We start from the raw sequence: 22,647 nt of genomic DNA on the forward strand, positions 1-22,647 counted from the left end.
CCAGAATGCGGCAGGCCCAAACAGGGTCCTGATTACTTCTGCGCCGCAGGGATGGACAGTGAAGAAGCTCCAAGGCGAAGTCTGCTGAATGGCCACTGCCTAACCGTGTCCTTCGTGCGGGCGCACGCACACGGATGTGTGTGGCTGAGATGCTACCATGTGTAATGGAACCAGGAGAGCCCACTGGAAAGGGCTGGCCTTTGGAATGAAACCAGGTTTTGCATCCTGCCTCTGTCCCTCACTTTGACCTTGACAAGGTTCCTAGTGAGCCTCAGCTTAATCGTCTATAAAATGGGTCTGCTCTACAGCTAGTTTTCCAGATGATGAAGTTTAAAGAATTATTTGCAATGCCTTTAGGTTGATGCCTGGCTCAGAGCTCACCAGAGTGGGAACTCAGGAAATAGCCGCTATCTGATCAGTCTAAGAAGCTGGGTGGGTGGAGGCCAGAGCCTCCTCTCACAGAAGAAAGCTCTCCTCTATAAAAATAGAGCCCTTAGGGGCGCCTGGGTGGCTCAGCGGGTTAAAGCCTCTGCCTTCGGCTCAGGTCATGATCCCAGGGTCCTGGGATCGAGCCCCACATCGGGCTCTCTGCTCAGCAGGGAGCCTGCTTCCTCTCTCTCTCTCTCTCTCTCTGACTGCCTCTCTGCCTACTTGTGGTCTCTGTCAAATAAATAAATAAAATCTTTAAGAAAAAAAAAAAAATAGAGCCCTTACCCCTGCTTTGAGCTGTGCAAAGGTGAGATCTACAGAATGGGCTGCTGCCTGCCTTAATACGGAAAAGGGAAACAGGAGGCCCCAGCCTCAACTGCTAAAAATAGGCAATGCCAATAGACTTTGACCTTGCTTCAGGGCTGGGCAGCACACTATGGTAACCAGGCTTGGCTCTTTGCAGGGAGCTGGGGGACGCTGGGTATGCGGAGAGCTGTGCCAAATCCCGCCACTGCCAGCCCTCTGGGATCTGCATGCAGGGGTGGGGTGGGGATGCCATTTCTCACAGGATCCCCTCAAGGCCATAAGCCAAATGGCCAAGCGGACTGTTCCCTGCCTGGCCCCCATCTATTACACCTGCCATCAATTGCTTCGTTTGTCCCAGGCATCCGCAAAATAAATGACTTGGGAACAGTCCCAGAGGGATCACCTAAATCGCTAATGTTTCTCCCACAGGCAAGGTGGCCTTGCAGGTTCCAGCTAGCCTAAGTGCGTCACCTCCGGTGGTGACTTCCGGTCCTCCTTCAGCTTGCCTAGTTAGAACAGAGACCCACAGCTATGTTAGATTTCAAAAGCCTTCCTCCTAAATCATGAGCCCCTCAACGTCCCTACGACACACACATTGCTGCCTCTACTTTACGGTTAGGAAAACAGGCTCGCAAGTCTAATGTACTGAGAAGAGCACTTAGCCATGAGGTCGTAAAACCTGGGTCTGAGTCTGAGCTGTGCTACTCACCGAGGGTCCTGCCGGACTCTGAGGCTTTCATTTCACCATCAAGAAGACAGAAACAATCGACAAATGGCTGCTAAGGTCCCTGCTGGGGCTGAAGACTGAGGTTGTGGGTGGTATGTCTGGTCAGCAAGAGTCACCAGGAAGAAACAGTCTTAAGTGTCAGGATCGAAGCAGAAAGGTTTATATACACAGATAACGAGCCCCAGGCCAGAGGAGCCAACTGCTACAGAAGGCAAAACAGCTCAAAGGTTTCCAGAGAGCAGGAGAAGCCTGGGACGTCCGGACATGCTGCATGAAGGAAGAGCTGTCGTTTGAGACGGTCTTGAAGGACAGCCAGAAGGTTACACGGGGTGAGAAAGGGCATGCTAGGAGGGGAACCCACGAGCACAGGGATACAGATAAGCGCAGGCCTCGCCAGAACCCAGCCTATCAGGAGCCCAGCCTAGAAGTCAGACTAATGAGAAGGGATCTACTGCACATCCTTGGACCCTCAAAGTCAGGGAGATGAGGACCCTGCACTTGCTTTGTGGGGGAAGAAAAGCACGTCGCGCTCAGAGCTGGAAGCTGGAAAGACATGAGAGCCTGTAGAGTCTGAGCGTCTGCAGGTGTCTGGCCTTGGAAGGACGCCTGGATCCTGCCGAGCCTGTGCCAGGGTGCTGGCCGACGGGAATGCCTGGCAGCCCAGTGAGCAGAGGCACATGGCTGGGTCTTTCGTAATAGAGTCCCATCCTTGGCTTTCTGGGAATCCGAGTGGCTGAAGAGGGGCCACCTAGGGATGAGGACACGGCACCAGGACAGCAGGCACATGGCTCTAATGGCAGAAACGAGGACACGAAAAGCCATGTGGGGCAGACATGCCTGCCTCCCCTTCAGAACACTAGAACTGGAGGAGCTCTCAGGAACAGGTCTGGGAACCCCATTTTACAGATGAAAAAAACTGAGGACGAGGGAGAAAATGTGGCTCATCGAAAGCCCCCAGTTGAGTCATGGGGAGAGCCAGGAACAAGGTCTAGGTCAGACTCAGTCCAAACTTCCAAAGCCCAAAATATCACGTGCATGAAGACACACAGAAGGCAGAACACAAAAGCATTTCTGGGAAGTAGAGGGCTGACGGGTGTCAGATGATGGGAGAGCTGGAGGATACTGGAAACAGAGAGGAGCACTCGAAGTGTGGCACTCGGGAAGCAACTGGAAATGGAACCGTGATGCCGGTCTAGGGGGTAACTGCTAGAGGAACACGCACGTTTCCGTAAAACCAAACGGTAAAAAGGAGAGGCAGAGAGAAAGAGAAACTTTGAGGTGCAGGGTAAGAAAACTCAGAGGGTTTTAGCTAAATGACTTCAGTCTTCTCAGCAAGAGGCGAGCCCAAGTGCACGAACAGAGTCGTTGCAGGAACTGGACTGCAGGGCTGTGGTCAGGATTCCAAAGGGGAACCAGGGGAACCGAGTCCAAGAGGGGCTAACAAGGCTCCAAGGGTAGCTCAGAGGCTTTGACTTTGCTGCATCTGTGATCTGTGACCTGTGCTGGTGCCAGAAGGCACAGCCCGTGACTCTCCAGCAATGCCTGCCAGTCTGGGAGAGGCAGCAGAGGAGACAGATGGGCCTGTGTGTTGAGAGAAGGCTACGGGACAGTGACGGGGGCAGGAGCATCAAAAGGTAAGTGAGGATATAGGAGGCGAGACCGCTGAGGCTCCACCAGGTCGAGAGAGGGGAGAACGAGGCAGGAGGTGATTGTTAAGGTCCAAGGCCAGGTGCAGAGGAACTGGAAAGATGAAACTAAGGAAGTTATCATGGAATAGATATAGAATTCCAGCTCTTGGAGCGATCGGGTGGTGATGGGACCCAAGTGAATGTGGGTGAGGTTTGCCCAAGCGAAGTTTCAGTGCGAGGAAACACTGCCCAGGATATTTAGAAGGATGAGCAACTTGAATTCCCAGGTTGCCCATTGAAAAAGAAAGGCTGAGACCAAAGAAGGCAGGGCACCCAGTGGCCCAACCTGGAAGAGAGCAGAACTGGGCAGGGGGCAGAAAGAGGAAGGCTGGTGTGCCCCTGACCAGGGTCCCACTGGGCGGGGATGAGTCTCCAGTTGGGACATGGAGAAGGAATCCGGACCACTAACTCAAGATGGCAGCTGGAATGCTTGAGGCAACAGTCAGGGAGGTAAGGGGATGGGCTGTCAGCGGACAAGAAGTCCTGAGGGGCGTCTGGTGGGAACAGAGCGGGCGTCTGCCCAGAAGGTGTGCAGCCGGGAGGATGAACAAAGTCCGGCCTCCGTGGCATCATCTCGGGACTCCGAATCACACAGACGTTCTCAGGTGGACCCAACTTCTAGACAGCAATTTTGAGAATCTTAGCCTTAACTGTCCCATATGACCCACCAGGGAGTATCTGAGGAAGTGTCTTTAGGGAGAAAGGCTTAGCCACAGATGCTCAGACATCTCCTACCAGGGAACCCACCCTTTCATATAGTCTAAAACAGCACCGCCCCTTACTCAGTCCGTCTCTCCCCTTACTCTGCTTTATTTTTCTGAACACTTACCACCATCTGTCATATACATGCTCACTGCTTTATCTATGGTACTTAAAATAGGGCTCAGTGCATAACTGATACTCAGTAAATTTTCTTATTAATGTATAATGTAGTATTTGCTTCAGGGGTACAGGTCTGTGATTCATCAGTCTCACACAATTCACAGCACTCACCATAGCATATACCCTCCCCAATGTCCATCACCCAGCCACCCCATCCCTCACCCCACTCCCCTCCAGCAACCCCCAGTTTGTTTCCTGAGATTAAGAATCTCTTATGGCTTGTCTCCCTTCCAATCCCACCTTGTTTCATTTTTTCCCTCCCTACCCCCGACAACCTCCTGCCCTGCCTCTCAAATACTCCTCATAATATAAATATTTTTTTTTACTCAATTAACATACAGTGTGGTAATAGTTTCGGGCAGACAATATAATGATTCAACAATTCTATACGTTTCTCAGTGCTCACCAAGATACATACAGTCTTAATCCCCTTTACTTTACCCATCCCCCTACCTACCTCAAAAAACACGTTTTTGATTGTGGAATAAATTGCCTTTGAAACCCAACGTTAGATTTCACGGGGGCAGGAGATTCTGAAGTCATTCATGCTTTTGAAAAGAGCAGAGCTGAGCCCCATCAGGTTCACTCCCTCTGGCACCCCCGCCGTGGACGGTTCTGTCTCAGGCAAAGCAAAGGAAGTCCTTCTGACCTAACACAACCTCCCGGAGCCTGCGAACTTGTTCTCAGGCAGTGCCAAGATCTGCTCTCAGCGGGCGCCTGCACCCACCATGCCCAGCTGGGATCACATTCAGTGTGTCCACGGCACCCGTGCCCTCCCCCCAGCAAGAGGCCGCAGATGACGCTGCCATCTCTGTGCTTGTTAAAAATAAAACATCACAACAGGAATGCTTCTTTCTCTCTTCCTCTCCTGGTTATTGGCCATCCCAAGGCAGGGCACATGGAGGAGCAGCACGGGGTGCCATCACCGCCACCCCAATGCTCGCTACGGCAGCAACGTCACGGTTTAACTCCTATGTTTCCCTCTACCAGTGTCCAGCAACTTTGGATCTGCAATTAGCACGGAAAGTCAACCTGTCCCGAAATGGACCAAAGGAGTACTTACAGTAACCTGCGAAGAGTCGAGGAACTGGAGGCCGAAGTAATCCGTTTCCACGAGGTCCAAGTGGTACACAATCTGATCGAACAGATCCTGGCCTTTGGCATGTTTCTGGAAGACAATCGGGTAGATGAAAATTGAGGATGTGACTGATGGTTAAGAACAAAGCGTTTTAAAAAGAAACAAACCCCCGAAACCACTTCTGTCTCTACACTGCATACATGTATACGTCCCAGTATACACATTTTTTAAAAAATTTAATTATTTTGGGGGGCACCCGGGTGGCTCAGTCAGTGAAGCATCCGCCTTCAGCTCAGGTCACAATCCGAGTCCTGGGTTCGAGGTCCTACATTGGGCTCCCTGCTCAGCGGGAGAGTCTTGTTTCTCCCTCTGCTCCTGCTTGTCCTCTCTCTCTCTCTCTCTCACTTTCTCGCTGACTCTAATAAATAAAATCTTTTAAGGAAATTTAATTATTTTTATTATAATAAAGACTCATCATTAAATCTAATCACTCATAATGAAAACAAAACAAAACACCAAAAAACAACTTCACAGGATGAATAGCGAACCAACATCTTATGATTAAAAACTTGTAAACAGAGGGAAGAGATGAGGCCCTGATCTCTGGCCGTTAGCTGCAGCACTGGGTCATCAAAGAGCAAATGATGGGACTTTCAAACATCAAATCCAAACGGATCAAAGACCTAAACGCAAGAGCTAAAACCATAAAATTCTCAAAACAGAGGCACACATCTTCATGACCTTGGATTAAGCAATGACTTCTTAGATACAACATCACAAGCACAAGCAACAAAAAACCCCAACAAAACCAGAGGTGCTTGGCTGGCCAAGTCACCAGAGCATTCGACTCTTGATCTCGGGGTCACGAATCCGAGCCCCACACTGGGTGTGGGACAGAGACACACAACTCTATGGATATACTAAAAGCCACCGAATTATACACCCCAGATAGGTGAGTTATATGGTATGCCATATATATGCCATATAACATATATAAAAAAAAAATACCTCAATAAAGGTATTAAAAATAGCAGATAGGCAGAACTTCTCTTTACAGTAGCACGCCAACAACGAAATGAAGAAGGAATAACAGAACTGCAATATCACAGTTTTGTGACTTCTAAGGAACAGTAGGTGCTAAGCCTCAGCAGCTACTGACATCACAACAGAAGACAATTAGCCATCGAGCACCCCCGATGAAGAACATCCACCCCCCCAGATGCAACCTTACTCCTCACCTTTCTCCCTCTGCAGGCAAACAACGACAATGACAACAACAACAACAACAACAACAAACCAAGCCTGGGCTGATTCCACCACTAGATCCAACAACCAACTGCAGGAAATGCAGAGGAATGTTCTGAACCATGTGAGGCTGTAACCAGCAAGATCCAACCTGTGGGAAATTCTAGAAACCACACAGCTTCTTCAACCAACAGAAGAGATGGAGGGAAAGGGATGGAGGGGCACCTAGAGGTTAAAAAAGATTTAAAAGACACCTTTAAAAAAATGCAAAACAAAACTGCAATGTGTAGGGACGCACACTTGGGTGGTAAGACTTGAAGACAGAATCAAGAAGTGGTTACAAGAGAGTCAGGGGAGTTGTTGCTTTCGGGGGCCCAGAGGGCACGTGCTGAGGAAAGAGCCCACGGCAGACTTCCCGCTGGCTGGCAGGGTCCCAGCTCCTGATGTGGGTGGTGGTACAGGGTGTGTGCCTTCCGGGTACGTTGTGAAACTGTACCTTTGTTTTATTTGTACATCTACATTTCTGCATTTCTGTTATATAAAACAGCACTCCAAAAAAGCCGAAACAAACAAACAAAAAAACCAAAACCCCAAACCAACCCAACTCAAAATTATAGCACTGGATTACAACCTTCGGACTCCTTCCTTCCTGGAAACACTCCTTAAAGGCAGCAATTCAACAGGAGCAGAAGGATCCACGCCCAGGGATGTTCTCTGTACCATTATCTACTGGAGCAGGAAGGGTGCGGGTGGGGCAGGGAGAGGAAACAACCCGAACTCCAACCACAGGGACACAGAGCTGGGCCCGTCAACACTTGGGAATACTGCTGGGCTGTTAGGAGAATTATAAAGATGAGACAGGAATCAGGAAAATTCTTATGTCTATATTAAGTAAACAGGCCACAAAGGAACAAGGAGTCCTGTGTGATTCCAACTACGTAAAAATCTGCCTGTGCTGGGGCGCCTGGGTGGCTCAGTGGGTTGAGCCGCTGCCTTCGGCTCAGGTCATGATCTCAGGGTCCTGGGATCGAGTCCCGCATCGGGCTCTCTGCTCAGCAGAGAACCTGCTTCCTCCTCTCTCTCTCTCTGCCTACTTGTGATCTCTCTCTGTGAAATAAATAAATAAAATCTTTAAAAAAAAAAAATCTGCCTGTGCTATAGGGACGGCTTGATAAAAATGGCCTGCAAAACCTCAAAGGGCTATGTTGGGATGGGGAAACTATGGATGATTTTCTTCCCAAATGTTCTTTAACACTGATCTTTTGGTAGTTCTTAGACAACAAATAACATAAAAAAAAAAAAAAAAATCACTCTTCCTCCAGATGTATTCTCTCCTTATTATCCGGTACTACTGGTCTACCCAACACCTATTACCACGGCACCAGTGCCTCATTAGTGGGTTTCCTAGTGGGACAGAACGAGTCAGCATCCAGCTTTAGCAGCAGGATGTGGCAGACAGAACTGGGCTGGCAGGAAGCAAGAGATCTATGCTCTAGTCCCAGATGCATTAACTGTGACCTTAAGCGATTCACAATTTCCCCAAATCCATGTGCCCATCCTGGACTTCTCCCTCAGTGACAAATCAGGCATGGCGCTCGAACTCAGCTGACCCCAAAATCCGCCCACCTCCACCTGGGTCTCCCTATTTTGGTTCTGGGCTTACCATCCAGGTACGTCATTCTAATGTTCACAGAGGAGGAACTGAAAGCACACAATTCCACACATGGGAAATAAGGGCAGCTGGCCCAAGCTTCTCTCTAGGTCATTCCAAATCTTAGGTTTCTGATGTCTTTCTAAAATGGCTCTTATCTAGAAGGAGCTCAAGGGGGAGGTCGAGGAAAGGAGCCTTCCAGAGTCCACTGGTCCCGCTGCCATGCCAGCCTGGCTGCAGTCCCAGCAGATCCCGGCTCAGCTGGACCCGGAGGTGCCAGACACAGCAGGGCCTGGTGGATGGGAAACACCCTGTTTACTGACTCACCTCTAAACACCGTCCCCCACTCACCTCCCCCCGCCCCTCCGTCTTCTCCTCTGGAAAAGAGAATTCCCAGTGGCCCTTTCCAGCTCTAATTTAGAATCTGGTGAGATTATTAAGGCTGGGAAAGAGGGGGCCTCAAAACAGAGGTCCCAGGGAGTGAAAGGTCAGACAAAGCCAGGAGGGTCCAGGCCACACCCCCTGAACCCACTGCCACCTCTCGTTCCTCCCAGCCCACAGAGTGTCCACGCAAAAACTGAGAAGGTTCCAGGTAACTCCCCTGTCCTGCCAGCCTGGACACGCCACCTGGGGCAGCCCCCAGAAGCCCACAGACTGTCATCTCAGGCTTTGCCCAAACAGCCCCTCCTTCACTACCCTACCCTTCCCCATACCCAGGGTGGTAAGTGCCCCTCCTGTGTTCCCATAAGCAAGCACGTGTCCCTATTACACACGCACTTATCACCCTACACCGCGGTCGCCTTTGTTCCTGTCTTACTCCAAACCTGAGGCTGAGGGCAGGCACCAACTGTGTTCATCTCCCCTTCCCTCCATCCTCAAAGCACATCCCCCGCCGGCACACAGCAGGTGCCCCATAGACGTGTTTGCTGCCTGGCTGGCGCGCCAGCTCTGCTGGTTGGGGGGCGGGGGGGATGGGGTCTGGCACAGAGAACACATCTTCTGGATGACCACACTAAAGTGCAGACAGCAGACTGATACTTCACCAGCGGCAGGCCTAAATGAGGATGCACTCGTTAAAATCTTTTCACATTAAGTCTTCCAGGAACAAGTGCCTAGGGAACCGTGCTGCACTTCCAAGGCCATTTACCTAAACACGATTTTGTGGCTGTTACGTGAAGTGCTGTCTAGTGGTTACAGTGAGAGATCCATTAACGTGACAAGACTGGAGGCCGCTCCTTGTTGCCTCCCTGCCTTGACGTCTCCTCAGCTGTGATGAATCCACTCATTCATTCAACAGATACTGGCCTCATGGAGTGCTAGGCACTATTCCGGGGCTTGGGGCACACTGGGGTCACCGAGTCTGGAAGACCGAAAGCTACGGGAAGCCCTCAGCGAATAAGTCATCCTTGGGGAGCAATGGCACCCAAAATGGCATGACCCCTGAACCACAGTAGCAAGACCACTCATTCCCCTGCCTTCTGAAGCTGACTGTACTGAGCATAAAACCTTAACTCAGTCCGGATCACTCTTCTGGAATTCAGCGACGCTTCTACCTCAAGACGCATACGGCAGGCTGTCCCCGAACACGGCAGGGCAGAGGCTCTCCCCTTGAGTTCTGGCTTCCCTCCTCCCGCCTCAACACATCACTTCGCACAAGGGCCCACAACAGTGGTTCTGAGTCAGTATGTCTCTCTGAGCAGCGACTTCGGATCAGAAAGGAGCTTTAAAAAAAAAAAAAAAAAATCACCAAGTTCATTAACACCCTGTGCAAATCTAGAGTACAAAGGTACCAGCTGAAGGCCGGGCAGGGCAGGCAGCCAGCAGGGAACGGTACGGACACCGTGCTCTCTCTACCAGCCGGTCAGGGCTTCCCGGGCCGTGTATTTACGGATTCCCGGCCATCCTCCTGGTAAGGAGGACTCCTGGATAGCTGATGTCTTAACTGTCTCCCCCAGTAAAGGAACCATCCTGACCCTCTTAGATAAGAGGCAACTAGCAGTGTGTCACTGCAGACTGACCCGCATGCAGTGTAACAGGTCAACTGTGGTCCTGAACAAGGACAGAAGCCAATGCATCTGAACCCCACGCCGGGCATCCCCAGGTCAGAAAGGAGGAGAGAAGCTGTGGACCGGGTGACTGGATATGCTCTGGCTGGGAACTAACATGGACAAACAGGACATCCGGGCAGTGCAAGGGTTTTAGGAGCCGTGTCCTTGCAGGCACACGAGGCTCTCTGTCCATCTGCTCCACCTCCGCCAGACGGCAAGGCCCTCTGCACCCACCCTCAGAAAGGCTCTCTCTCCCCTTCCCCCCACCACCGCTCAGTGACATCTCCTTGTACCCGCACCACAGCGAGAGCCGCTGCTAAAACCCATCTTCCCCGTGTTCACCAGAATGGAGTTCACACAACACAGCCCTCACCTCAGTCCCTCTTCTGCACAAAAACCGTGTGTCCGAGGATGGATGGCAGGCTCCCCGGCCCAACACTTGTCTCATCTCCCCAGGCCCCACAAGTACCCTGGGCTCCAGTCAAATATACTCTCCAACCACAACGCCCACCCTACATACGCAGCAGGTCCCCCGGAACGGCGTTGCCTGTGTCATCCCTTTGCCCAGGTGCCCACCTCCTACGTCCCTAGTCCCAACCCCGCTGGCAGCAAGCCAATCCCCACGGCCATGCTGAAGCGACAGTGGTCATTATGAAACGTCTCCCTTGTGGCACCCTGTCCGACTCATCCCCGCTTCCGACCATCTGACATTCTGCAGCTCAGTAAACACGCACTGATGAGGACAGATGAAGGGGACCCTCAGTCCCCACAACAGTCTCCAAACACCCAACTTTTTGGAAGCCTGATCTTCCCAGCCCATCGCCGCTGGGAGTTCTCTACAGCCAACTGGGATTGGGGTCTGCAGAACCCTGGGCCTACCATCTTGCCTTCCAGATGCCCTGTCTGCTCCCACACACTGGTGTTCTGGAAGCCATACCACCCTGGGCTATGCCTTATACATACACAAAACAATCTCAAGTTTGGGGTTTTTACATATGGGCTAAAAAGTAACCCAAATAATTGTGGTGATTGTTTCTAAACCTAAGTGCAAGCTTTTACATTCGTTCAAACACATGTCATCTTATTTAAATTGGCCCATGACCATATCCTGTTAAGAACATTATGAGTCCTGGGCTATTAACCCACGTATCAGATACTGATCTCCGTTTTACAACATGCGGGAAACTGTAATGCAAGGCAGGGGTGGGGAGTGAGGGCAGAGGGGTGGAGGTGGCAAGTGGGGATGCCTCCTTGAGCTGTACAGTACCAAAGGTGCCATCTGATGGTGGCCTCAACCCAGTTATGAACATACACAGTGTGACCCTGGTAGGATCATGCCCTGAGACTCTTAGAAGCCAAACATGTTGGGTTAGAATCCAGTTGTACCACTTTTCTAGTAATTCGACCGTGACCTTAGGTAACCGCACGAGTCTCAGCTTCATCTGAAAAACAGGGTGCTCTCACCTGCACCGTCAACCTTGCTAAGTCATTGTATTAATAAAAAAAAAGCAAGAGGGGCACCTGGCTGGCTCAGTTGGTAGATTGTGAGACTCTTGATCTCAGGGTTGTGGGCTCAAGCCCCACTTTGGGTGTGGAAGTTACTAAAAAAAATAAAGTAAAACGAAAAAAAAAAAACGAAAGCATATGAGCACGCACGGTTAAACTGCTGTGCCCTATCCACACAAAGGAATTATTATCACTTTCCTTCAAACTTCGTTTCCCTCACTTGCCCACAGGAATGACACAATGTGCTTTTTGCTAAATACTTAACAAAAATCAAAGTTCAGGGAGTCCACGATCGAGAGCAGTTTAGTAATTCCCTTTGAAGAAAAGCTGAGACTAGTCCCAGTTTTGGGGATTTCTGTAAACCCATGTTGATCCCTGGAAATCAATTCCTTCCTTTCCAGGTTAGTAAAGGCCCTGAGTTTATGCAGCTCTCCGAAGTCCGCCTGGTCTCTGGTCGCTTGTGGCCAGCAGTTCCCAGAAGACGCCTGCCTCAGGGCCCGTTTCAACTGTTTCTCCGAAGTGCTAATCTCATGGTTAGTTACCAGCTCTGGCCCCCCATCCGCACAACTTGATAATTTGATAATTTTCTACATTCTTAGTAGAACTAGCTATTTCACACAGACACACAGAGACACACACACACACACACAGAGCCCAGGCATCTCTGTCCCCATTGCCATCAATACTAAGTCATTAAGAACAAATAGAAACTGTTTACTCCAGGATATGTGAAATTACCAACTATCTGAATTTACCAAATAAATACCTGAAATTACAAAAAAAGTTTATTACCTTGAATTTCTTTGTGAGAAATACCATCTCAGCCATCAGCAAAATTTGGGGACTCGTAACAATATCCACCATCTGTAGGATTTAAAGCCAGACTGTCCAGCTTATAAAGTCCAACCCCTAGTTGAAGACGGTTCATTTTTACCAGCGTTCCAGGACCCCATTTTTGCAGAGAGGAAAACTGAGCCTCAGAGAGGTTACGTGACCAAGTTCATATTGCCTATAAGTGGTAGAACTAAAATCAGGATCCAGCCTTTCTAATTTTTTTTAGGATAGAGTTCTTTCTACCTCACTCCATTGCTTCTCTATTCAACTCATTTGCCTCTGTGGCTCTGAGCACACAGAACGTGTCCTGCAAACAGGAAATATATCTTAAGGGGCTCTTGGGTGGGTCAGTGGGTTACACGGCTGCCTTCAGCTCAGGTCATGTCTCAGGGTCCTGGGATCGAGTCCCCTCTCAGACTCCGTACTCAAGAGTAGGGAGCTTCTCCCTTTCCCTCTGCTTCTCTCACTCACGCTCTCTTCTCTCAAATGAATAAAGTCTTAAAAAAATTTTTTTTTTAATTTTCTTAAGCCCAATTCAACACACAAATACTGAGAGCCTACTTCATGCATGGTCTGGGCCAAAAGGCCACGCAGTCCAACACAAACAGATCTCGTGGTGGGGAGGCAATTACTAATTTGTTTGGAGGGCAGGCAAGTTGTGGCAGAAGGGACAGCAGATGATTTGCTCACAAACTAACACAGAAGCCAAGACACTGTGCTGAGGGGGGCATCAGCAGTCTGAGCAGCTCCTGGAAATTCAATTCTGGTAAAACAGAGCACAATGATATTAATTTCCTGACATCCCTGGCTAACAATCTCCTAGAAATCAGAGGAAGCAACATAAACAACTGCCCTTAATTTCTAATCAACAGGGAAGTAAGAATGATCTCGGAAGTGACTATTTTGGTGCATGACTCAGTGAACAGAGACCCTACTGACCACCTGCACTGAGAACCAGGTTCATTTCCAGGTTGGGAAAGTGGCTCTTAAATATGCTGCACGAGGACGGCGTGGGCAGATTTTAGGTCTCACCATTCCACCGCAGAACACCGTCATATTGGCTTCAAGTAATGGAGAGATCAATTTGAAACACAGACTGTGTGGTGCATTATTGATTAACTATTGCTCAGCCACTGTTCCTGGTGGATAAACCCCGTCTTTGGGCCAAGCAACAGAAATTCAACGCACTCATTTGTTCCCTTAATGCCACAGCCCTCAGAGGGCTGCTGCTGGAATTAAATGAGCCCCCTGGCCATGATCCTATGAACCTTCTTTCAATCAGTGTGGAATAGCCAACATCTAGTGACCTCTGTCTCCCTATAGCTCCTTCCAAGCATGCACAAGAGACTCAACAGTTAGTTTAAGGGATGGTTTTCCTTTTATTCCTTACAATGCTGAATGAAGTCCAAGACACCTAAAACTACTTGATGCTGGCTGTCTGAAAACTGGTTTCGACCCACACTTTCAATGTTACGCCCAGGTGGCTCAGTCGGTTGGGCGTCCAACTCTTGGTTTCGACCCAGATCCTGATCACACAGGTCTGAGCCTTGTGTTGGCCTCTGCACTCAGTAAGGAGTCTGCTTAAAGATTCTCTCCCTCTGGGGCGCCTGGGTGGTTCAGTGGGTAGAGCCTCTGCCTTCGGCTCAGGTCATGATCCCAGGGTCCTGGGATCAAGCCCCACACTGGGCTCTCTGCTCACCAGGGAGCTTGCTTCCCCCTCTCTGTCTCTGCTCTCTACCTACTTGTGGTTTCTGTCTGTCAAATAAATAAAATCTTCAAAAAAAAAAAAAAAAGATTCTCTCCTTCTGCCCCTCCCTCTCACTCTCTTTCTCTCTCACTCTCTCTCTTTCAAGTAAATAAATCTTCAAATGTTATGCTTGAAACTATAGTAAGAAACATCAGAGAAAGCATGTGTTGAATACTTTTCAGTTTGGGGTAACGTATCTAACAGGCCAATTGCAATATGCTATTCCCACCAACAGGGACATTAACGGAGCATCAGAAAGCCTCCCTAACACAAAGATTCACTGGACAAATTGCTCTTAAAAGTTCTAGGTTGGGGGCACCTGGGTGGCTCAGTGGGTTAAAGCCTCTGCCTTTGGCTCAGGTCATGATCCCAGGGTCCTGGGATCGAGCCCCGCATCTGGCTCTCTGCTTGGCAGGGAGCCTGCTTCCCTCTCTCTCTCTGCCTGCCTCTCTGCCTACTTGTGATCTCTGCCTGTCAAATAAAATCTTAAAATGTAAAAAAAAAAAAAAAAAAAAAAAAAAAGTTCTAGGTTGGGAAGGCCTCTCCTTATCACCTTCCTTATTAGGCCAGGTGAGTCATGTAATCTGTCACTGCTCCCTGCCCAAATGAGTCCACTGAAATCTCTAGTGAATGGAAACAGCGGACAGGAGACTGCTTTGAATGACCTGAATGGGCAGGGGCTTTCCACCCTAGGGGCCTCTATCTTTCATCAGAAGACAATCAAGTACACGGGGGACTCAAAATTTCGCAGGTGGCAAGTACCTAAGGTGTTAAGTTTGTGTGTGTGTGTGTGTGTGTGTGTGTGTGCGCGCGCGCGCGCGCGCGCGCGCACGTGTGCATGCCCATGTGTTATAAAATTTTTGTTTATTTATTTGAAAGAGAGACACACAGAGCTGGTGGGAGAGGCAGAGGGAGAGGGAGAATCTCAAGTAGACTCTGAGCTGACCATGGAGCTCGATCTCATGACTCCCAGCCAAAACCAAGAGTCGGATGCTCGACTGACAGAGCCACCCAGGCGCCCCAGTGTGTTTTACCTTTTAACTGTGGTGCTTACAAACATGGTGACAAGATCTTTTCTTTTTTTTTAAAGATCTTTGTTCTTTTCCCTTGCATCTAGAAGAATCCGGCATTGCCTCAGACAAATAGAATATGGTGTGAGTAATGTTTTGTCATTTCCAAGGTGAGGTGCCCATTCTCTTGGGATGCTTCTCTACGGGTAAAGCCAGACATCATGTAAAAAGCCCAACTACCCTAAGACTGCCAGGCTGAAGAGGCCACAGGCAGGTATTCCCATTAACTGTCCCAGCGGAGTCCAGCTCTGCAGACCACCCTGCCAAAGCACCAGGGGAGCACAGTCATCTTTGGCCCTCCACACCAGCCCATCTTCCAACGGAATACTCCTGGTGACCCTGGTCAATGCCATGAGCAGCAGAACAATCTCCCAGCTGAGCCCCACTCACATCCTTGACCGAGAGGATCCTGGTTGTAGTTTTAAGTCATGGAGCCTAAGTGGAGGAGTTTGTTATCCAACAACAGATAACCAGAATGAAAACCATATACATACATAGATACAGCAGGTGTTCGTGGCATATGTATGTGTAGATAAATCTTTGTGTAACTTTAAAAAATGTTTCGTTGGAAATCCCTACACTGTAATGCTAGCTTAGGGTATCACCTGCTTGGAGATAAGGAAGCAGAATAAACATACTCATTCTAGGGGGGAAAAAAAGGAATAAACAAACCAAAAAACTACTCTTGAAAGGCCACTAATTCTCCTAAGGAGAAACATCAAAATCAAGAGTTGGAATATTACTCTACACTCACCAACTACATATAAGAACTCAATAAATTGCACCAGAAAGGGGTATCTGGGTGGCTCAGTTGGTTAAGTGACTCCCTTCGGTTCAGGTCACAATCCCAGGGTCCTGGGATCGAGCCCCATGTCAGGTTCCCTGCTCAGTGGGGAGCCTGCTTCTCCCTCTCCCTCTGCTGCTCTGCCTGCTTGTGCTCCCTCGCTCTCTCTGTCAAATAAATAAACAAAATCTTTAAACAAAAACAAAAATAAAATAAAACAAAATGAATAAAATACTCCAGGAAAACAGTTAATAAGTGGGTGTTGTGCACCTGAGAGTTGCACCATACTATTCTCTGTCCTTCGTGTACTCGAGAAGTCCCATAATAAACACTTCAAGCTCACAAACGGCAAAGGAGTTAGGGTTTGGAGGGCGTCGACACAGTCTGGCCTGAGCCCTGCCTTTGGGAATCCAAGCCAGTGGTTGGGACCAGTCTATGTCCTCAGCGAGGGTGAAGGTGCTAGGGGAGGCAAAAAGGGGAAACAAATCCAAGCAGTGAACAACTGATTTTCTTCCATGACCCTAAAGCAAAATCCAAGAAATCCAAGACTTCTGTCAGGATCCAGCTCTGACCTACCTGTGGCTCTTAAGTCCCATTTCATCCCTGCCCCCGGTCCTTGGTGGAGCCTATAAAGGGGGTGTGCTACTGTACTCCGTGCCCAACTTCCCAGACACCAATAACGTTCTTTTATAGTGAGAAAATACGTGCAGCAACAAAAGCCCAATCTTTTAAGCGCGGGACAACAAAGTTAAACGTTCTACCCTATCTAATTTCATGGCATCAGTGATTTTTATCCCTTAGAACGTTTCTGAGGGATACAGGATTGATTTTTATCCTTGAACTAAAAAAAAAAAAAAAAAAAGCCATCAACTGTGACCAAGCAGATTAAAAACATTTGATACGGAACAGAACACACTCCCCGGTGGGCATCCTTAGATAGCCACGGTGAGCAGACCTTGGTAAGGAGCCCTACTCAACATCCAAGTTCCCAAGGAGGAACACAGGAATGTTCTAGAAATCAGTGCGTTCAAGTCCCTCATTTTACAGGTGGGTGAAACGAGGCAGGTCACGCTGCCAGGCAGCCAGTGCGACATCAGGAAGAGAACGTGAACCTTCTGACCCTGGGACTGATAGAACTGTCAACGGTCTTTCCTTGGTCCATCTTGAGACAACTGTATTATGGATGTTATCGCAACAGGAAAAAGAACAGGCAAGCCTTGCGTCTCTGAAAGGTTAAGAACCAAATATGCAACACTGAAAAACCAGAAGCCTCAGTGTTAAAAACTCCTTAACTATAAAAAGTGCCTGGTTTAGGGAAATATTTTTGGCTTTTTTAAATGGTGGTTCAGGGGAAAAAAAAAAACCCACAGGAGAAAGGAAAAAGAAAATGAAACGAATTTGTGCCTGACTAAACAGTAACACGCAATTAAAATGATGGATGTCTTTGCGCCAGAGGTTGAGTTTGAAACAGGCTACTGGAAGAAGGGCAGCCCTGAAAATGAATTGCCAAATTACTTTCTGCAGCCAGATTGCAGATTCCCCCGCCATGCAATTCTGAAAGCAAATAACCCCACATAAATAAATATGCAATGAATTCCCAGGGAAACCAGCCAAGAAACATGAAGAGAACTAACTTTGGGTGGAGGACTGCCCCCACCCAACCAGCGGTTTAGGAGTGCGACTCAAATTACAAGATAAGGCCACCTCACACACGAAGCTTCCCTGAACGCCCCAGTCTTGTCGCCACCATTTCCCTTCTCTCTATGGAACCCTCCAGGGGCTTCCAGATGTCACAGCCCACCCCGTGATGCAGTGGCTGAAGGCACCAGCTCTAGGGTCAGCATGCAGGGCGGCGGGGGGAGGAGGAGGGAAGGGGAGCCGCTCAGTCCCAGCTCTATTTCTCTACTCGGGCTGAGTTTGAGGCCAGGGAATTTCTTACCTGGTCAGGATGTTTAAGTTCCAAATGAAATGAAGAATTTTTTTTTTCTTTTTTTTTTTAAAGATCAGAAGCAGGCAGAGAGGTAGACAGAGAGAGGGTGGGGAGGAAGCAGGCTCCCTGCTGAGCAGAGAGCCTGATGTGGGACTCGATCCCAGGACCCCGGGATCACGACCTGAGCTGAAGGCAGAGGCATTAACCCACTGAGCCACCCAGGCGCCCTGAAATGAAGAATTTAACAGGCCTTAGCCCCAGCGTGAGCCCATCAGACAGCCCCCTTGATGGAGGTGGCGTCTTTCTCCCTAGCATGCCCGTTCACAGAAGGACACGAGCTCTATGGAGATCAAGTAACAGGGGAGTGTGTCATGGGCTGAAATGTGTCCCCCCAAATTTCATACATTGAAGCCCTAGCCCCCCAGTGCCTTAGAATGGGGCTGTATTTGAAAACAGAGTCTTTTAAAGAGGTTCAAATGAGTTCATTAGGGTGGGCCCTACTCTGATCTGACTGGTATCCTTAGAGAAAGACGAGGTCACATGCAGAGACAACGGGGATGGCCACGCAAGGGGGGAGACGGAGAGGAGAAGCGGCAAGGGGCCAGCCAGCCACCAGCTCAGAAGACACAGAGGCCTCCAGGGAGGCTAACTCTGCCAGCACCTTGATCTCGAACTTGCGGAACCAGAGAAAAGAAACATCTGTGCTTTAAGCCACTCCATCTAAGGCATTTTGTTACCGCAGCCTGAGCTAACAGGGGGAGGCCCACGGTTTCAGGTTGGAACCAGGTTTGAACCTGGGTTCCACCATTCGAAAGCAGCATAAGCCCAGCTAAGTCCCCTAGCCCTTTGGGGTCTGTTTCCTGCTTGTATGATAGAGACGACACAAGCACCCGGGAATGTGTGGAGAAGATGGAAACATGCAGCAGGCCCGGGCAGAGCCGGAGCTGTGCTCAGGACCGCAGACTCTCAGCCCCAGGAACCTCCCCCCACACATAGCCTTCTGGGGATCCAGAGCCTTCGCTGGGGGGCCCCGCTTGAGTCACAGCAGCCGTGGAGCCCAACTTCGTCAGGTGCCACCCAGACCTGGTGTTCTAAAATCATAGGCGGGTGAACCGAACTAGGAAATTTGCCTACAGTTTAAAACTTTTAGTGATCACACCAACTGCTAAGGCACAGAATTTTCAGGCTTTTTACTTGGCTCTGTGTACGTGAACAAGTTTCAAAAAAAAGTTCATGAGTGGAAAAGCGTGTAAGACTTTTAACCCTGTCTATGGTGAGCTTGGCAGTTAGAGACACAGAACTGTAACTGAGGCACAGCAACCACCCATGTGAGGCAAGGGCACACAAATCACATTTTTTTCTAGCTGGCCTTCGATTTTTCCTCTCTCTCCCTCTCTTTTTGGTGACTCAGTATTCTTACCAAAAAAAAAAAAAAAAATCCTGCGAGAAGAAGGCAGAGAATGACACATTCAGATGGAGGAAAGGAGGTGTGATGCTTACAGCCTGTAGGTTTGGATTTGTAAGGATGGCATTAACAAGATTATTTCCCTGAGGTATGTGGTTTGTGGTTAGTGTGAACTATTATAAGAATCTTGACTGTGAGTTCACCACCCACAAAGTTAGCCTTTCATATCCATTAACTAAGAAAAAAATTTTCCAATCATCTATGGTTTTTTGTTTTTTGTTTTTTTTGTTTTTTGAGAGAGAGCAGGAGCATGTGTGTGCACACACACTGGAGCAGGGGGAGGGGCAGAGCAGAGGGAAGAGGAGAGAGAGAAGCTCAAGCAGATTCCCCACTGAGCACGGACCTGAAGTGGGCTCGATCTCAGGACCTTGAGATCATGACCTGAGCTGAAATCAAGAGTCAGATGCTTAACCAATGGCACCATCCAGGCGCCCCACAAATCATATATGTATTTTTAAAAGCAACAACAGAATGCCAAGCAAGGTACAAGCACTAACTACTATTATTGTGCAATGTTACTTTAAAATAGAATACACAGGGTGCCTGGGTGGCTCAGTAGGTTAAGCCTCTGCCTTCGGCTCAGGTCATGATCTCAGGGTCCTGGGATTGAGTTCCGCATCGGGCTCTCTGCTCGGCAAGGAGTCTGCTTCCTTCTCTCTCTTCCTGCCTCTCTGCCTACTTGTGATCTCTCGCTCTCTGTCAAAATAAATAAATAAAATTTTTTAAAAATTAAAAAAATAATCAAATAAAATAGAATACACAAATAGGAAATTATTGACAGACCTCGACACCTAGGTACAAACAGAGTACCTTCTTTAACTGCTGTGGATTGGTCATAAGCTTATCCCAACTGTTCCCAGTTCAAGCAGAACTAATTCACCTGCAATGGCTTAACACACAAGATCCCAGCGCCTCAGGACTTCAAATCCATGCCAAAAGGTATTCCTATAAGACTGACACTAAAGCAGGCATTGACACCCCCTCCCCTGCCACCACAACACTCATACCTTCTAGGAGACCAACAGAATGTGAATGGAGGAGGAAACTCTGCATGGGTTTACTCAGGTACCACCCCCACACCAGCCGCCTTGACAGATTCCAGCTGGGGGTGCGCAGAACGGGGAATGGGAGTGGTGCACCGAGGGGGCCAGGCCCATGACTGAAGCAGGCTATGATGAATGGTGGGGGGGGCTGGGAGCATAGGCAGTCACCACACAGATCTGGCCAACTGCCACTCTGGGAATTCAGATCTTCTTCTTCTTTTTTTTTTTTTTAAGTCTACAAATTTGAATTTTATCATATGAAAAGTGGTGATTTTATAAAGCCTTGTCTTAACCTCTAGGTGGTTTTTTTTTTTAAGATTTATTTATTTGACATAAAGAGAGAGAGAGAGATCACAAGTAGGCAGAGAGACAGGCAGAGAGAGAGGGGGAAGCAGGCTCCCCGCTGAGCAGAGAGACAGATGAGGATGAGAGGCTGGATCCCGGGACCCTGAGATCATGACCTGAGCCACAGGCAGAGGCTTAACCCATGGAGCCACCCAGATGCCCCCCTCTAGTTTACTTTTTAATGAAAGGGTGACATACACAAACAAAATAGGAACTACTGGACTCCCAGAAGCCCCCGTATGCCTCCTTCCCATTTCTACCCCTTTCTTCCATCCTACAGGTACCACAGACTTGTTTTGCCTGCTTCGAAGTTCATATAAACGGAATCACACAGCTGCCTGGCTTACAGCTGCCTAGGCTGTACTGGCTTACAGCTGCCTAGGAATGTGGGGACACTGTCCTCCAATTCACAGACCTTGTATCTCTGAACAAAGACACACAGGTGGCACTTTACCACCCTAAGCTAAAGAGAAATGAAACTCAAGTCAATTAACAGCAGAGAATGACTTGGAATCACAGTGGCCCCAAGGAGCCAGAGAGTCAAAGATAAGAGGAAGCCGTCCTGGGTGGAGTGGGATGGTCAAAGTCCCACAAAAGGGGAGGGTCAGTTCCCAGATCAAAGGAACAACAAAAGGACAGGGACAAAAAAATAGGGGTGGTGGCAGGTACCAGTGGGAGAAAGCCAGAGTTCAAGATTCATGGCCACCAGCAAGGCAGAAAGCAAGCAAACTGGAGAGAGCAGCATAGCCAGGGCTGGCTGGGACCAACCCCAGTGCCCAGAGAGCATGCATGTCCCTCAGGAGACCAGACTTCTCTGGAAGGAGAATTCACTGGATTCCTGAAAGGAGGAATCAACAAAGAAAACCTGGTCCCCTCTTTCTTTAGAAAACCTTTTAATATGGACAATTTCAAACAAACGCAAAACAGGACGGTATATTAAACACCTGCCCCTCAGCTTTAACAATTATCAACATTCTGTATCCTCTTTATTCATTCCTTCATTAATTTTTTTACACATCTTTTTCGGCTGGTGGTAATAAATTTCCTTAACATATCTGCACAGTTTCACTTTGACAGGTAGAAACATCTGTGTAACCCTCCCACCCTGGTACCATTCAGCCCGTTCCTGTTGCCCCATAAAGTTCCCAGGCAATCCCAGTGGCCCCCAGAAGCAACGGCTCTTCTGATTTAGTTTCTCCACAGACTAGTTTTGCCAGCTCTAGAACTGCATATATGTGGAATCATATGGTGGGGGGGGGGAGTACTCCTTTGTGGAAGGTTTATTTCACTCAGCATAATGCATGGGAATACAAAAAGAGGAGGCTTAAAATTCAGTTTGGGCCAAATCATATAGACACGTCTTCATCGCCTTCTCATGCCATCTTATGTGGATAGCTAGAAGATAAACAACTGAGACTAAAAATAACCCACACTGGGATTCAGAGCCATGATTTTTCAATGGGATACTCAAGTCCTGCTTTCTTCCCTGGGTCCCATGTGCCAGATACGAGTTTCTGCACATTTTAGCGCCAACTATCTCCGAGCTCTGACGGATGAAGGCTGACTTGCAACATGTTCTACACAAAGCAAGGTGTATCATTATTTTTTGCTGGTTTCCTGCCCTGGTTCTTCAGCAAGAAAAATAGGAGGAAAGCATGGAAAAGCTGTAGAATTCTCAGTGAATGCAAAAGACCCATCTTCTCACTAAACAGGCAGCTGCTTAAGAAAAAAGATGCATCTTTGACCCCGTCTTGTATCCACCTAGCCCCCTGGCTTGGCTGTGTATATACAGCAGGCACTCAGTAAATGACCATCTCTTCATTATTTGCTCTTCCTTGAAAATGTGCGCCCTGCCCAGATGTGGACGGC

General features: G+C 48.7%; 1 protein-coding gene across 7 annotated transcripts in view; it reads right to left on the reverse strand.

Annotated features, from left to right (window-relative positions):
- Window positions 1-22,647, reverse strand: part of EPB41L4B (erythrocyte membrane protein band 4.1 like 4B) — a 124,912-nt gene that overhangs the window by 83,238 nt on the left and 19,027 nt on the right. For 6 of the 7 annotated variants that reach the window (XM_047699822.1, XM_047699821.1, XM_047699820.1 and 3 more), the window contains exon 2: window positions 5,096-5,200. In XM_047699822.1, the coding sequence (XP_047555778.1) occupies window positions 5,096-5,200 (105 nt within the window). Of the gene's footprint in view, window positions 1-4,489; window positions 4,640-5,095; window positions 5,201-22,647 lie in introns of those variants that run through there. The other variant, XM_047699825.1, reaches the window with a different exon arrangement.

This window comes from Lutra lutra, chromosome 13, assembly GCF_902655055.1.
Source record: "Lutra lutra chromosome 13, mLutLut1.2, whole genome shotgun sequence".
NCBI classification, from domain to species: Eukaryota; Metazoa; Chordata; class Mammalia; order Carnivora; family Mustelidae; genus Lutra; species Lutra lutra.